At 40.0% G+C, this 16,752-nt stretch overlaps 1 protein-coding gene across 1 annotated transcript; it reads right to left on the bottom strand.

Annotated features, from left to right (window-relative positions):
* Nucleotides 1–10,711: 10,711 nt before the first annotated feature.
* On the bottom strand, nucleotides 10,712–14,321 carry snai3 (snail family zinc finger 3). Its single transcript, XM_017458408.3, has 3 exons — nucleotides 13,859–14,321; nucleotides 11,435–12,025; nucleotides 10,712–11,223 (listed from the first exon to the last, which is right to left on the bottom strand). Exons 1-3 carry the CDS (start codon nucleotides 13,935–13,937, stop codon nucleotides 11,042–11,044), a joined length of 852 nt encoding a protein of 283 aa, XP_017313897.1. The 5' UTR covers nucleotides 13,938–14,321; the 3' UTR covers nucleotides 10,712–11,041.
* Nucleotides 14,322–16,752: the final 2,431 nt, after the last annotated feature.

Here is a 16,752-nt window from a genome sequence, read left to right as displayed (position 1 = left end):
AGGTTCTATGTTTTATGTTGCTTAACACATCGCAATGTAAATTCCAAGAAATAAAAGCTGAAATCCTAAACTCCTCCTAAGTCCCATATCATCTTTTGATCTCCAACCAAACTGTCTTTGGTGAAGAGCACCAACAAATGAATTGGCCTTGCCATTCCGATAGTATTTAAGGGGACTGTATTTTTGTTCAAAAAAACAAAACAAAAATTCCGTCCACACTTTTTCAAAAAATGCCTCATAAAACCACAAAAACTATTTGAAAACACTCACCTGAGCATGCTAAGTAGGTGGTAATAGTATCGTATATCATAAACGCTTAAATCAAACACATAAACAGTATGGGGGGGCATTAAAGAACGCATTAAGCAAGACATTAAGAAACATGTTTCAAAAGTTGCTTTTTTGCAGGACTATATAAACTGTTGAGGTTTGGTTGATCAGTTAATTGCAGTTGATTATTCTTACAAACTCATGTATGCTTAAGTTGATGATAATGGCAGGGCATTTCTGCTCCTGTCCCTGTGTATATGTAGGGAATGGGGGATAAAGGGGAGAAGTGCGTGGTTTCGGGGTGCACTTTCTTTAGTGAGACTTAATTACTGCCACTGAATACACTCCTGACAATCTCTTAAAGTGGGGAGACTCTTTTGCTGAGGAGAATGGGGGGGAGCAGGGACACAATTGCTGGTTGCCCAGGCAATAACTGGCTTTAGAGGTGCTGGAGCTGGAAGCCGACGAGGGTGTCTGAGAAAACATACAGCCTCCTGGGAGATCTCAGCCTGCGCGGAAACATGCAGACGCTCCTGAACCCACATGCTGGCAACATCAGGTCTGAACGTGCCCTCCAACAGCCGCAGGTGGCAGAGGAGCTGAATTACTGCACCATGACACAGTGCAGTGTGGCTAATAAATGGCCGTAAGTGATAACCATGAAGCCTACATTAGTTTGCAAATGGGAAAGGCTGGGATGCCGTACTTTGTCAAGCAGGGGCTTTGTGTTGCATGTAAACTTTTTTTGTGTGTGTATGTGTGTGCCCAGTAGTACATTGCAAGTAAGCCTACCAGTTCTGAATGACTTCAGCGTTTATTTCCATTAGACAGGTTTATGAGCTTTTATAGCCTGTTGCATCTTCATGTCCTGTTCAGGATTGGTTCAGGAGTCTTCCACTTACTGCAAATGTAGTCAAAACATGTTTAGTGTTTAAAGTTAACTTATTCAGTTGTACTGGAGCTTCAAGGATAATATAACTGACGAGTAATTGATAAATGCAGAGTTATATCTTTATGGTGTCTTGGTGGAAGAATGTCACCCTTAAATCTCACTGTGTCCTAAACCACTTCTAATGGTCTACTTGACAGTACTGAACAACAGGATGTGGTTTGAGAAAGATACACTATATGGCCAAACGTACGTGGACTCCCAACCATCACATCCACATGTGGATCTTCCCTAAACTGTTGCCACAAAAGTGGAAGCACACAGTTGTATAGGATGTCATATAGGATGTGGTTTGCCAAGGCTGGAGTGGAACAAGTGGAAGTGGCCTACACAAAACTCTGACCTCAAGCCGACTGATCAGCTCTGGGACGAATTAGAACGCAAGACTCCTCGCCCGACATCAGTGCCCGACCTCTTGTGGCTAAATCATCACAAATCCCCACAGACATGCTATAAAATCTAATGGAAAGCCTTCCCAGAAGAATGGACACTAATATAGCAGCATGGGGGGACTAACTATGGGATGGGATGTTGAACAAGTATGTATGCATGTGATGGTCAGGTGTCCACAAACTTTTGGCCATATAGTTTATTCACATTTTGTAACCATGTATGCCTAAAAATGTGGTCTGCTACCCTGACCACAATAAGTTTTACTTTGTCAAATGTGAATAAACTTCATCTATGTGCCACCTTTTTCCTCATTTATGTTCTATTCTCAGTTTTCTTGTGTGAAGCTCTTCACACAAGAAACCTGACTGAATGCTAATCAGCCGCTGGTTTAGTTTAATTAGTGCAGTGAATGCCAACGCCTCTTCTTCTCCACCCTGACCTTCATGTGGAAGGTTAGGCTCTGCTCTTGCTGCTCTGGGTGTGTATTCAGACACACACTATAGGCACTCTATCCACAAGGGTTTGTGAGAGTGAAGTGTGTTTCCCCGTACTGAGAGGAACAGGTGGAAGAACTTCTTTTTAAATGCAGGAGAGAAAAAAAAACAGCAGATACACATTGAATTGGAGGGTAAATACATCCTTTTTAAAATGTTATCTGTATACCTCTCTTTAATATTGAAGAATACGTCAGCAATAATAATAATAATAATAATAATAATAATAATAATAATAAGTAAATAGAATTTGGGACGTTACATCACTCGACATGTACAAACACAATGCGCTTATTTTTTTTCTGTTCACCAAATAAGTTTTCTGGTAGCATTATTGCAAATATTGAGTATTATTTTAACATTTAATCCAGCAAATCAACATTTAACCCTTTATTATTAATGTGGTAATTGTTCACTCACTGAATATTTGATTAAGTAGAATAATTAAAAAATCAGTTTAATGTCATATTCACCCTGTGCCACTAGAGGGTGGTGTAACATCCTCAGCACCCCCACATGTAATCACAGTTACTGCATTTATCAGACACCCTTATCCAAAGTGATTTACATTTATATATCTGAGCAGTTGAGGGTCTTGCTTAAGGCCCAACAGTGGCAACTTGGTGGTGCTGGGGTTTGAACTCATCACCTTCCAATTAGTAGCACAATGTCTTAACCACTGAGCTACACACATTAAACAATCACACATTAAACAATCGCACTTTAAACAATCGCACTTTAAACAATCGCAGTATTCATGTGAAATGTCAGTGGCATAATATTAGAGATTAGCAACAGATTTCTCCCTTTGAGTAAGAGTATCAGCAATGCTCAATGAAGTGTAATTCTTTATTTCTATTTTTGTTCCTGTAACAATGATGTAGAGCTCAGTGCTGAGTGACAGCAAATGAGCTTTACACACCTAGGGAAAGTGAACAGTATGTTTGACAAGCCAGGTCAACACTAGAGGCGCCTACTCCAGAGTGGTGCCGCTACTTAACCCCTGGGGTTAAAGGCCACAGCATGGAAAGCAAAGTGCAGGGAGCAGGCCACAGACATCCAGCTACAGAAAACAGACTTCACAGTAGGGTGGAAAAACAGGGTGGGGTGGATGGAACTGGAACAGGCCATGAAATGTTAGCACGCTGCACCTGTTCTGAGGCTTTTTTCCATAACAAGTGGACAGATATAAGCAGCAGACCCCCCCCTCATGCCTGGTGGCACGGTTTGGGTAACAAGTGCAATGCATTGCGTTCATGAGGTGTGTGTCAACAAGTCGCTGGAGCTTGATATTTATATGCAGCCAACACTCACTGTGGAAAATATTCCACCAGCTCCAAGGTCGACCACCGAAATATCCCCCTTAGGTCGGATAGCATCCGCTGGGTGGCCTAAATATAGACCAATTTTGTCTTCACTGGGCTAAAAGTGGCAACTAGATCGTAATAGTTTGCCACGACGCAATGGAGATGCAATGGTTTGCTTATTATAAATACATTGCCCTGTATTTATAGACAGACAAGACTGTATTAATATCCCAGAATTGGTAGCACTGAATATCTTATGAAGCCCATTGATTATTTTTGCACATCTCATGTCTCATCACATGCTTGGGTAACTTTGTCCTGTAAGGCTTTTGAGACTAATTATGATTAGTGTACTAGGGGGAAACAAATCAACTTTGACCTACGAGCTAATCGGAATCTTGAGACTAATTCTAAGAAACCTTTTTTTAGCTGTCACGCCATTTATTCAGTTATTTTTCCCCAAGCTTTTTCACTGGCACTGTTCTTTATTCGCAGATTTGTTTTTGGAATTTGCCATGTTTCTGAAAATACAAAATACTAGCCTTACTTTGAACTGATTAAGTTCAGTTTTGTAGAGTTTAGAGAGAAGGCTCTTGGAAGAAACATGTGTAATGATCAGAATTCCAAGGATATTTTTCACTATCTAAATTAGTTTTCACCTACCATAAGCCTTCCTGATAAACCTTCATGACAACTGGCTTAAACACAGGCTTCACAGGTGATGTGAATAACATTGATTATCTCTTTCCAATGGCACCTGTCAAGAGGTGGGATATATTAGGCAGCAAATAAACAGTCAGTTCTTCAAGTTGATGTGTTGGAAGTAGGAAAAATAGGTAGGGTAAGTGTAAGGATCTGAGCAACTTTGACAAGGGCCAAATTGGGATGGCTAGGTGACTGGGTCAGAGCATCTCCAAAACGGCAGGTCTTTTGGGTTGTCCCCAGTATACAGTGGTTAGTACTTAACAATAGTGGTCCAGGGAAGGACAACCGGTGAACCGGCGACAGGGTCATGGGCACCCAAGGCTGTTCAAATTGCACAGAAGAGTCAGTAGACACAGTGCATACCAGCTTGCTGCGTATAGGGCTGCGTAGCCATAGACCGGTCAGAGCGCCTACAATGGGCACATGAACATCAGAACTGGACCATGGAAAAATGTAAGAAGGTGGCCTAGTCTGATGAACCATGTTTTCTTTTACATCATGTAGATGGCCAGGTACATGTGCATTGCTTATCTGGGGAAGATATGGCACCAAGATGCACTATAGGAAGCAGGCAACCCTCAGAAGCAGTGTGATGCTCTGGGCAATGTTCTGCTGGGAAACTTTGGGTCCTGGCATTCATGTGGATGTTATTTTGACACGTACCGCCTACTTAAACATTGTTGTAGACCAAGTATACCCCTTCATGCCAACGGTATTCACTAATGGCAGTGGCCTCTTTCAGCAGGTTATTGCGCCCTGCCATGCTGCACAAATTGTTCAGGAACGGTTTGAGGAACATGACAAAGAGTTCTAGGTGTTGACTTGGTCTCGAAATTCCACAGATCTCAATCTGATCAAGTATTTGTGGGATGTGTTGGACAGACAAGTCCGATCCATGGAGGTCCCACCTCGCAACTTACAAGACTTAAAGGATCTGCTGCTAACGTCATTGTGCCAGATACCACAGCACACCTTCAGAGGTCTTGTGGTGTCCATGCCTCGATGGATCGGAGGTGTTTTGGCAGCACTATTGTCAGAGTCATGCTGTTATAGAAAATTAATTAACAATTTCTGACCAATCAGATTCGAGTATTCAACATCACATTGCTGATTGGTCAGAAATTGTTGATTAATTTTCTATAACAGCATGGCTCTGTCTGACAATAGTGCCAGCTCTAATACGAATGTTCAAATGTTTATAAAAATGGATCAATGGTATGTGCTACAGCAAAGTGTTTACATAATATAGCAGATACCACAAGTGTGGTTTCAGAAGAACCCTTACCGTTAGCTCTCATCCACCAGAATGCTAACATTACTTTAATCAACTGCCGTGGCTGATCTCATGCCCCTTACAAAATGTATTTCTGCATTTTTAAAATGGCAAATTGCTGTATGATATTTTGATCACAGTATTTCGTATACATTTTTATATATTTCATTTGAAATACTTTGTAACAAAGTACATTTGGACATTGCCCTTCTTTGACAGAGTTCATACTGTCATAAAAAAATAAATAAAATCATCATCTTTTCAGTACGTAGTCTCAGTGAACCCAATGACCTCGAGGACAAACTGATTGAAATTGCAGTGTGAGTTACTGTGAGAGATGTTTTGGGCTCTGTAACTTGGAAGATTGAAGAAACAGTCAGCAATAAATGAAGCAGGCTCCAGGATTGTTATCTAAAGAAGAAAAAGCACAGGTGTCCACTGTGGAATCGGAGGCCGTTAACTCACTCGCAGCAGTGGAAACTGAGTTCCACTCCTCTGTGCCAGGAGCAAGCGAGAGATGGAAGCCCCGGTTGCTGCTTCTGCATTGCTCTTGGTCAGAAATAGCCTTCCTGCCTCTATTTTTGACTCAGAGTGGAGTTTGGGGAGTGGGTTCATGCCTGCCTCATGCTCGCTATAGCATATTTTTAGGCCCATTTCACTCTTTTGTGGAGTCACAGTGGCTATAGATAGGAGCCTAGGACATCAGCTGATGTAAAGATATCACAGATCAGTCACAGGAAATCATGAGTGTCTCCACCATTGGTCATGTTTAACTTGCTGATCAACCTTTATGCTCCTTTTAAGCCCCAAACCAAAATCAGCAGCCAGGTGGCGGGAACCACACCCAAAAATTGACTATATTCCCAAAATGGGCAGTGTGTACGTGACACTGCAGGCAACAGTAAGACAGATTCCTCAGCAGATCCCGTCTGGCCATCAGATCACAGGTGATGGTGTCTTACTGAGTTCTGACTGGAATTTAGAAGAATGCAGTGGGTGTAATTTCAGAGTTTCAAAGGTGAAGGATGGACCATGCGGGATCTGCCAAGGAATCTGCCTGGCTGGTGCCTGCAGTGTCATGAATCTAGTAAAACTGCAGGGAGTCTCGCAGACGGAGCCTGACTCCTGACCCCTGATCTCTGACCCCTAGACCTGTCCTTTTGCATACAATGCTACCCCTTAAGAGGGTCTGATCTGCTCAAACATATGGATTTGTCATGGCTCTTGAGATGCTCTCTAATTATTGCTTTGGAACAAAAATATACAGTCATGTCCATAAGTATTTGGACAGTGGCACAATGTTTGTAATTTTCGCTCTGTACACCACCACAATGAATTTGAAACGATACTATCACTGATATTTCTGAAATACATAAATCACAAAAACAGATATTCAAAAACCCAATTTTCCACCAGTTTAGAAACAAGTTTACCTTAATATACTTTCTTACAAAAAAGAGTTCTTCATATGATTCTTTAGTGAGTTAAGGGCTCTTAGCTTCCTAAAAGCTCTGTAGGGTTCTACATACAAATTTCAGACTGACAACTGAAGAACTCATAATGGTTCGACATTTGAAATGTTTTGTGTGAGAAAGGGCTAAACACTTTAAAAATAGAACACAGCCTTTTTCTTCTCATTGCGTTATACATTATAAGGCTATATATAATATATACTATAATATACTATAATATATTCCTCCCAATATATTAATTTCTGAATCAGAATAATAGTTGTCCCTTTTCTGCATTGTTTATACACAGTCAGCTCCAGAATTATTGGTACACTATTACTGGCACACTGGAATACTGGTGTCACAATCACTGGCACCCTAGAAATTCATAAGAACAAAATGTAACCGAAGAATTTTTCGTTTATATTTTAGTTTACCTTGAAAAAGTTTTTAGGACTTTTAACCAGACATCCATGACTTCCTGTTTCACTGGAGTGTAAATGAGAAGTGAAACACACTAGCATTCTGTCATTCAGCAACATGAAATGACAATTTCATTGTGGACAATTAATTGGACAAGAGCTACATGCCTGAAGATGCACATTTCCACTAATCCACTATTAGAACTATTAATCCACTATTAGAACTATTAATCCACTATTAGAACAATTTTAAAAAAAAAAAAAAAAAAGAAAAGAAAAGAAAAAAAAGATACTGTCTAGAAGATGATGCAAGATCTGAGGAGGATATTCAGAGAGGCAGAAATAAAAGGCAAAACTAATTGCTTACTAAATGTAAAATAATATACAAATGCATTATATAAATATTATTGAATTGAATTGATATTTGGTGCTAAAACATAGGGATGCTTTATGGTTTTATTTTAAAAATTATTGTCAGTAGTACATTTTTATTGGCACCCCCACAATGTACAAAACGTTTGAGGACACTTGAAGATGATGTCGGCTCCGACATGCAGAACATTTTAGAACTCATTTAATATTATAATGATGTGTGGATTTTGACTTTCCTCTTCGATTTAGGAATCCTCTTCCATATAAATAGACTGTTCTGATGCTTTTAAAACTCTTTTATTATGGCCCTGTGTGCATTTAATGGATTTTTAATTGTCCATTACCTGATGTGTGCAGATCAACAATCATCTGTCACTTTTGTTGAAAACTTATGTTGATTATTTTTGTCATTTTGATCATTTAGTGAATTTAGCAAAATGGCAACCGCAGCAACAGAGCTTATGGCCCAGTTTGTTTGTTTATTTTAGAGCTTAGGGATAACCCTAACCCTAACCCTAAATTTTGCCACAGATGTATTAAGAGAAAATGCTATTATTTAAAGAGTTTCTTGAGAATTGTGAAACATATGAATGATTGTGTGTTTATTTTATACAATCATTTTGATCATTTTCATATAAATTTGGAACTGACAGTATGTCATGTGACAGTTTTAAACTTAAACACCTAAATGCTACACAGACGTTTTTACATTCTTCTGTTGTGGAGCTCTTAAACATATCAGCTTGTAACTGTAGGACAAGTGTGTTTGCCGTGACAGGTGGCTCATTTGGTCCAGCAGCGTGTGTGTGACTGCTGTGTGTTTGTGTGTGTTTAACACTCTGTGGCTCCGCTGCTCTGTCTGTGTGAACTAAATCAGGCAGCTCAGAAGCTCCAACCTGCATTTCAGCCATGACTGACATTCTGCAGGAGAAAAGGGCATTTCTGTTAGGAGTGAGTGACACCTTCATCTCTTTGCTCCTTCCTTCCTTCCTTTCTTTCTTTCTGTTCTTTTCCTTTATAATTTTCTCTGTTTTCACTTCCTGTTCTTTCTTCATTCTTTGCCTGTCTTTTTTTCTGTCCTTCTCTCATTCTCCATTTCTTTCATTTTCTCTTTTCCCTTTTCCTTCTCTCTCTCTCTCTCTCTCTCTCTCTCTCTCTCTCTCTCTCTCTCTCTCTCTCTCTCTGACCCTCAAACCACCCCCACCCCCCCGGCCCTAGCACGGTGCCACCTCGGCATGCAGCTGGCCCACATCCACCTGCCAATAAACACACATTTATATGAGGAATTTTCCATGCCCCATTACTAACGGGAAGCATTGTGGGGTTTTATTTAGACTTGTAAAATTCTCCCTGTGCACAGCTGTCCCCCAAATAGACATATTAATTAGCTAAAGAAAAAGCAGAGCTGTGAAGTACAATCCTTGTTAATGGCAAGTGGGGTCAAATGGATGTGGCTCTTCTGTCTATTGTGCCCTGCTGTCCAAATGAAGAAGTGATGTGTCTAAACAAGCAGCTTAAATCTCTTAATTAGAACTGAAACAATGGCTGGAAAATTCACAATCGTATAACAATCGTCCAACCTAATATAACAACAGTCTGTACCTCTGTACATTTAATGCTGTATAACATGCATAATTGTGTAAAAAAATATTTGTTAGAGTAGTATTTGTTGGACTGAAGATTGATGAGCTGTCTTATTTTGCAAGAAAGTAAAAAAGGGGGATGTTACATTTCTGAAATGGCATACTTCAGTGTCAATTCTAACAAAAACATAAACAATTTAAAAAATTGTGGGTTACTAATCTACACTATATGGCCAGTATGTGGACGCCTGACCATCACACCCGTATGTGGTTCTTCCCCAAACTGGTGGCACACAGTTTGTTCCAAACCTGTTCCAGCATGACAATGCCCCTGCACCCAAAACCATCTCCATGAAGCCAAGGACAGAGTGGAAGAACTTGAGTGGCCTGCATAGAACCCTGTCCTCAACCCCACTGTACACATTTGGGATGAACTGGAATGCTGGCTGTGCAGCAGACCTCCTCATCATTACGCAACCTCTTGCGCTCTTGTGGCTGAATGAGCACAAATCCTTAAAGCAACCTTCCAAAATCTAGTTGAAAGCCTTCTTAGAAGAGTGGAGGTTATTATAACAGCAAAGGTGGAACAACTCTATATTAATGCCCATGGTTTTGGAATGGGAAGTTCCATACTATTTACCTTACCTTTACCTTCGGCAGGAGAGTCCTCCTGAGATAGGAGAAAGGCCCCCCGGTCAAGACCAGGTATGGGATTTTCAATGGCTTAGATGTGAAATCTAATCTTCAGTTATACTTGTCTGGTGGGGATTTGAACTACTTTACCTCAGCTGTCGTTCACAGCCACTGGTTTATAAAATGGATTAAACCTGTAAACCTTAATTCTCATATTTCTAACATTTCAGTGCAGTTTGCTTCAGGTTTGTGTAAGGGAGTGTGAGAGTGTGAGGCAGTAAAGGTCTTTAAATGTCAGCATATGTGAGAGTCTAGTATAATCTGCTATAAGTAGTACTTCTTCTACTATATATAAGCCAAAGAAAGTTTTCAAAGGCATCTGCAATTTAAGTATTTCTCTTTTTTCTCTCTGTTGTATCGTTCCTACTGTCATTTCTGTATGCTGTTAAACAGTCTGATTTGCCAGCTAACTTTGGACGGAGTGAAAATTTCACAATAATTTTTCCAACTAGTGTTTTGTTTGATGTGGGCTAAATAACTTCTGTAGTCATGTCATTGACACGATGAGATATTACTACCACATGTTAACACAACCAGGTGACAACCTAGAAAGAACCTAATAAATCACAGATGATAGGAAGGACAAAACAGGTCAACAATGACAAAGCAATCAGTGATCACCTTTGACAAAATATTGTGTGCAGTAATTTTGCCACTGAAGGAGCATCGTACATTGACTCAGGATTGGAGGCTCTTTCATGAGCATGTGTGTGTGTGGATATCAGTGGACCTGGCGTCCTGGGTCAGGAGGGTTAATGCAGGGAAAATGACAGTGAGGTATCAGAAAGCATCAGACAAATGAAGAAAATAATTTTTATTTTAAAAACGTTGCTTATACAAAATCTTTAACAGAAAACAGTACAAGTGCCACTGACTTTTCATACAGTCGCAAAACGAGTCCTAAAATTTGAAGTAGACCTCACAATACATGCAAGTAACTTAGCACAAACACTTATTCAGTCCCTAACAAACACACAAATCTTAAAGCAACAGTGCCTCGAAAATGAGTTAGTACAGTGCATTCTCCTAGTCTCCTCTTGTATATAAAGATCAGCATGGAGCGGTGGACCTGAGAGAAACCAGGGCCTCAAGTGTCATGGTATGATGATAGAAAAGTAACGCTTGACCATCAGGATGACAGACAACAGCCAGCCTCCTCGTGTTTGGATAGAAGTGAGATTCTGGAGAATGTCTTCGAGCAGCTCCTGCACTGATACTTCTTAACGTCTGAGTGTGTCTGCAGGTGAGCACGCAGGTTAGAGCGATCAGCAAATGCCCGACTGCAGTGAGGACACGAGAATGGCTTCTCACCTGAAGCAAGAGCACATTACTACATTACCATATACTTCTGAGACTGCTAGACAGACAGACACACAGATAGTCCGACTGACCAACAGACAAACAGAAGGATAGATGGACAACCAGACAGACAGGCAGCCAGACAGACAGACAGACAGATAATACATTTTAATACATAATACATAGTTGATTAACTCTGCATTGTGTGACTGTGTGTGTATACCTGTGTGTGTGCGTATGTGTCCCTGAAGCAGCCAGGGCCTGGAGAAGGCTTTCCCACACAGCTTACACACACAGGGCAGTGTATGTGTGCGGATATGCATTTTCAGAGCGCCGAGGCTCACATACTCCTTGTCACAGTACTTGCAGCTGAAGTATTTCTGACACGGCCACTCACACTGGAGCTGTCTGTGTTTGGCCAGGCCAGAAAAGGTGAAATAGGTTTTATGACAGTCAAAACACTCAAAGTGCTCCTGGATGTTGCCCTTCGAGGCAAGTCCTAACAGGGAAACAGCAACGTTGGACACCACACTGTCCGGCAAAGCTCTGTCGCTATGATGACGCTGAGGTGCTGCAGGCTCAGAGGCTCTCAGCTGGGTCTGACTCACGGCTAGGGTGTAAGTGTGTCCTTCTGAAGGCAGTCTGGAGTCCTGTAAAGGCTGCGGTTCAATCACGGCACAAATGGAACTCATCTGTGACACTGACCTTATGGCTTGGTTCAATAGGCATGGACCAGGGAGAAAACTTTCATCAGGATGAGGAGAGGTGAGTTTGGAGCACGAAGACAGCACAGGGATCACTTGTGTGTGAGGATCTGTAAAACGATCAACAAAGTCTCTGTGACGGTTTTTTCATGTTTGAAAAATATCTTATAAATAAGTAAGAATATGTTTGTTGGTACATCAGATATTTGAATAAATTCATTGGTAGATCACCCGTATAGAAAAATCACATGATTCTATGTTTTTCACATGTGCCTGTGAGTAATATGTGAACACATGCGAAAACATGTGAAGGCGTTATTCATATGTTACATATATGAACAAGTACAAATACATTTGTGACATGAAAATGAAAAACACAAGCACATGATGTGATAGATCTACACGTGAAAATGTGTCAAACATGACGTGTGAAGTTTTTAATAAACCCACATGTGAATCATGTGATTGTTCAGGAGGTTCATTCCTGTGACTTTTCCTTAAGGGAAATGGTTGCGGTCCTGAACAATTGACATGATGGTTGTGAGTTCAAATCCCAGAAATACCAGTGACCCACTTTTCGGGCAAAGACCCTTTTACCCATACCCTCAGCTCTATGCTTGGATTGGCTCACGAGCCAAATGAATAAATGTGATTAAACAATTATCACAGTTTATATAGCTCTGATCCTTAACCAGAAAAACATGATAAAACGTCTAAGTTAATAATATAATGGGGAAATGGGGAAATGGGGAAATTAAGAGTAAGTACATATATTTGGTATTTCCTCATTGAAAAAAAAAGGTTCAATAAAACACAATTTCTTCCATCAACAAGACCTGGGATTACAGTCACACTGTGTCCTAAACTACATCAGCAGGTTGGACGTCATCCCTGAAATACTGGATGTAGCTGAGACAGATATTTCCTGAACAGATTTTGGGTGTGATAGCCATCCACTACCTGTTACTATAAAAAATATTGAGTACATTTGGAATAAAGACAAAAAAAACAAATCTTAATTTTTTATTTTTATTTTAACATTTTGCTTAACTACTCCATTAATGAGTGAAATACTTGCCACCAAAATACCTATAAAGTGACTTCTTGTTCTAAGTGAATGTCAGACATGTCTTAAACCTGTACAATGGCTTGCTCAAACTGTAGTCCAGTTATTTTCAACACTTTTTTCAATGAGTGTTTTCACTGAATTAGTGTTAGGGATGCAATCTAAGAGAACTTCCCGACCATTTTTTTTTCTCGGCCCAGCTGCTTAATTGCAGATAAGTTCATTGCTGAATAGTAAAGCATGTCCTTTTCTCAGAGGAGGTTAAGGGGCTTGTTTGCTTAAGAGAAAGCATGTGAACAAAACCCACAGGTTTCAGGCGAATCATGCTCTAGCGAGCCCCCTTCACCATGTTTAATGGGACCCTTCAGATCTCCAAAACAAGGGCTGACAATAAAAGCTCCTCTCTTTTTTTTTTTTTGAGAAATCCTGCACCTGCTAAACGCCAACTGGGCTTGTTGGATCTGTCGCAAAAGGTTTGCTTCACTTCTGTCATGAATGAGTCTTCTCTGATGAAGAGCATCACCAAAACTAGCAGCTCATCAATCTTATAGCCTGTTCATACAGACAAAACGAGTAGATAAAATGAAGCATGTACTATGTCAGAATTTTTTTAATGTTTCAAAGTTGATAATAATTCGATAATAAAAAAGTCAAGTCGATGATAATTTGTAAGGGTTATCAGTTGGTTATCGCTTAACTAGCAGGGATTCTAATTTCTGTTAGAGCAGGCTATTCACCAAAATGTGCTGGACTCCACTGGACCAGGTCTGAACTCCGGCCCCTTTGGTCTACAGTCTACAAACTAAAACGGATCATTGATCCGTTTTTCCTGCATGGCCCAGTATAAAGCTGTAACAAGAATGTGAAAATTACTCACCACCACTCTGTGAATCCAGCGTGCCATAGTTGGGCTTCTTGTGACTGAGGTGTTTTTTCACCAAGAAAGATCGAGGCATCTTAATATCCTATGATTCGCTTTTGGAAACTTTTTTAAGCAGATGTGATTCCTGTTTCAGCATGCCAGCATGGGAAGAATCACTGTTTATGCCCAGAGACAGAGATGGCAGGTTTAAATAAGTCTAGCTGATGCTTGAGGGCTGTCTCACAGGGAGTCAGGTGCAGGGGGCAAGCTGGTAATTAGCATAAACATCCCAGAGAGCCAATAAGAATAAAAGAACAAGTGGAAGAGGGGTGGAGTCATGTTTTGAGCTGCATACCCCAACAAAACAGGTGCATGTGGGCCTGTGGGATCAAAATAGCAAAACATAGCCACATGTGGCACTATGGTGTGGTAGTTTACATACAGTGGGACTATTGAGGTTCATGAGGTTTACACTGTTTGATAGATAGATATTTAGAAAATCTGCATATACATATTATTGAATGGATATGCTTGGGCTATTGATAATTAATGAATTTTCTATTATTGAGGTTTTATCCACCAAAATAAAGTTTGTTATATAAAAATGATTGTAAAAAATTACAAATATAAATTTGTGTGGTACAATTTTTTATTGATATTTATGCAGTATAATGTCTCAATGTACTCTGCAGTTAAAGCATAGAACAAAGAAACAATTGAAAAAAAATGGAATTGTTTTGTTTTATAAGATTGTGGCAAAATTTTTGCAGATATAACAGCGCGCAAGGAATTCTTTCTACAATGGAAATCAAACATTGGAAAGTTAGCTGTTGTCCTTTGAACCTAACCCTATAAGCTGTTGAAGCTGACTTCAATACTATTGCAAATGGGTTGCACTTGTAGCTTGCTTTGGTTTCACCCTTCTGTCCAGTTCATCCCAAACCAGCTCAATGTGTTTTAATTCTGGACTGTGCTGGCCATTGCATGATTTGAAGCCTACTGGCATATTCTTGTCTTCTAAGGTAGCTCTGACACAGCCTGGAGGTACGTTTTGGTTCATTATCTTGCTGTAGGATGGACCCCTGACAAATTAGGCATAGACCAGAGGATAATAAATGGTGCTGTGGTAGACCTTTTAGTCCAAAATGCTAGTCACTCTGTGAAAGTTACTAGCACTGGATCCAGCAAAAGAGCCCCAGATCATCAAGCTTCAAATCAAATTTTGATTCATTGGTCCATTAGATCTTCTTCCAGTCTTCAGTAGTCAATTGGCTGTGCTGCATGGCCCAGGCAAATCTCTTTTTCTTATTTTTCCATGTTAGCTATGGCTTTTTCTTACTGCCACTCGACCTGTCTAACCTGCAGTTTGAAGTCTTCTCTCCATAGAAACTGAAACTTGTTTACTTCAAACAGCGTTCAGCTGTGCTTGAAGGTGTTGTCCTGTGAGCCACCTATCATGCAAGCTGTTGACTTTCAGAGACTTGTCTTCTGATTTTGTTGTACCTTTTGATGGTTTAGGAAACCGAACTCACTGACACCCTGGTTTTCTTTGCAGTTCCTCTAAAGGAAAGACCTACACGTTTAAGGGTTATAATGTTCTGCTTTTCTTCCTTTTGTTGGAAAATGAAGAATGCTGCATCCTGTAGTGCAATGCTGTCTAAAAACTGCCCTAGAGGGTGTAGTAATACAGTCTGTTCCAACACTGCTTCTATACAGACAGAGGGTTCGTAAGTTTTGACACCTGTAGGAATTGCTTGCATCAGCTTGCAAAGCTTAATTTACTTACATTGCAGCAGAACAGCTGTAATTTGCTTAGCAGTCTTGTTTTTATAATCCTGAAATTTGCATTATTTTTCAGTTTTCAGTTTATTGTTTAGTTTTTATTTAATTATTTTAAACCTCTGGCAGTTTACCATTTACTTTTGCACGATTTCAGGTTATTCACTGGACTTGAAGTACACACACACACACACACACACACACACACACACAGACACACACACACACACACACACACACACACACACACACACACACACTCAGTCACTCACTTACTTTTTTTTCCTCACCACATTCACCTCATTGGGATTATGGGAAATCGATCTTATTGTTAGAAGGAGCCGTTGTGATGTATGTGTGTGAAAAGTACAGCTTTGGTGCTGATGAATTGGGTTAACAAAACATGAACTGAAACTCAAAGCATTTACCTTGTTTGAATAGATGAGCTATTTTCAAACAAGTCAAAGTATCAATTTAATACCAAAATGACTATATGAAATATAGGTTAGTCTATTAGACTAACCCCCAAATGACAATATTTCCATTTGCTACTTACAAGTCAATGACAGTTAAATGTACATTCTGAATATGTTTATATGTAAATGTAAATATAAATATATAAATATGTATATGTATAAGTAGATGAAATACATGTTTTTGTTCTATCTATCTGTTCTATTTGAGAATGCTTAAAGTTTATAAATTAAGTTAATAAATGATTATTATGCCTCACAGCTCCATGGTTCTGGACTCGATCCTGAGCTCGGGTTACTGTCTGTGTGCAGAGTTTCTGTGCTTATCCTCCCTGTGTCCTTGTGGGTTTCTTCTGGTATCTCTAGTTTCCTACCATGTCCCAGAAACATGTCAGTACATGGACTGGCTATGATACATTGCCTCTAGGTGTGAATGAGTGTTTGTGTGTTGGTAAATGGAGCCCTGAGATGGACTGGCATCTCCTCCAGCATGTATTCCCACCTCACCCCCAGTATTCCCAGTTGCTCTGGCAGGAGTCGGACCAAAAGGTTAGAGAGGGATAGACATGTCCACAAACTTTAGCAGCTCCACAAACTTTAGTGTTATCCTTGCATGAGACATAGAGGGGCATCTCAAACTAATGAAGTGAAGAAAGT

Source organism: Ictalurus punctatus, chromosome 27 (assembly GCF_001660625.3).
Source record: "Ictalurus punctatus breed USDA103 chromosome 27, Coco_2.0, whole genome shotgun sequence".
Lineage (NCBI taxonomy): Eukaryota > Metazoa > Chordata > Actinopteri > Siluriformes > Ictaluridae > Ictalurus > Ictalurus punctatus.
The sequence above is the reverse complement of the archived record's forward strand: the minus strand, read 5'-3'. Positions and strand labels throughout refer to the sequence as shown.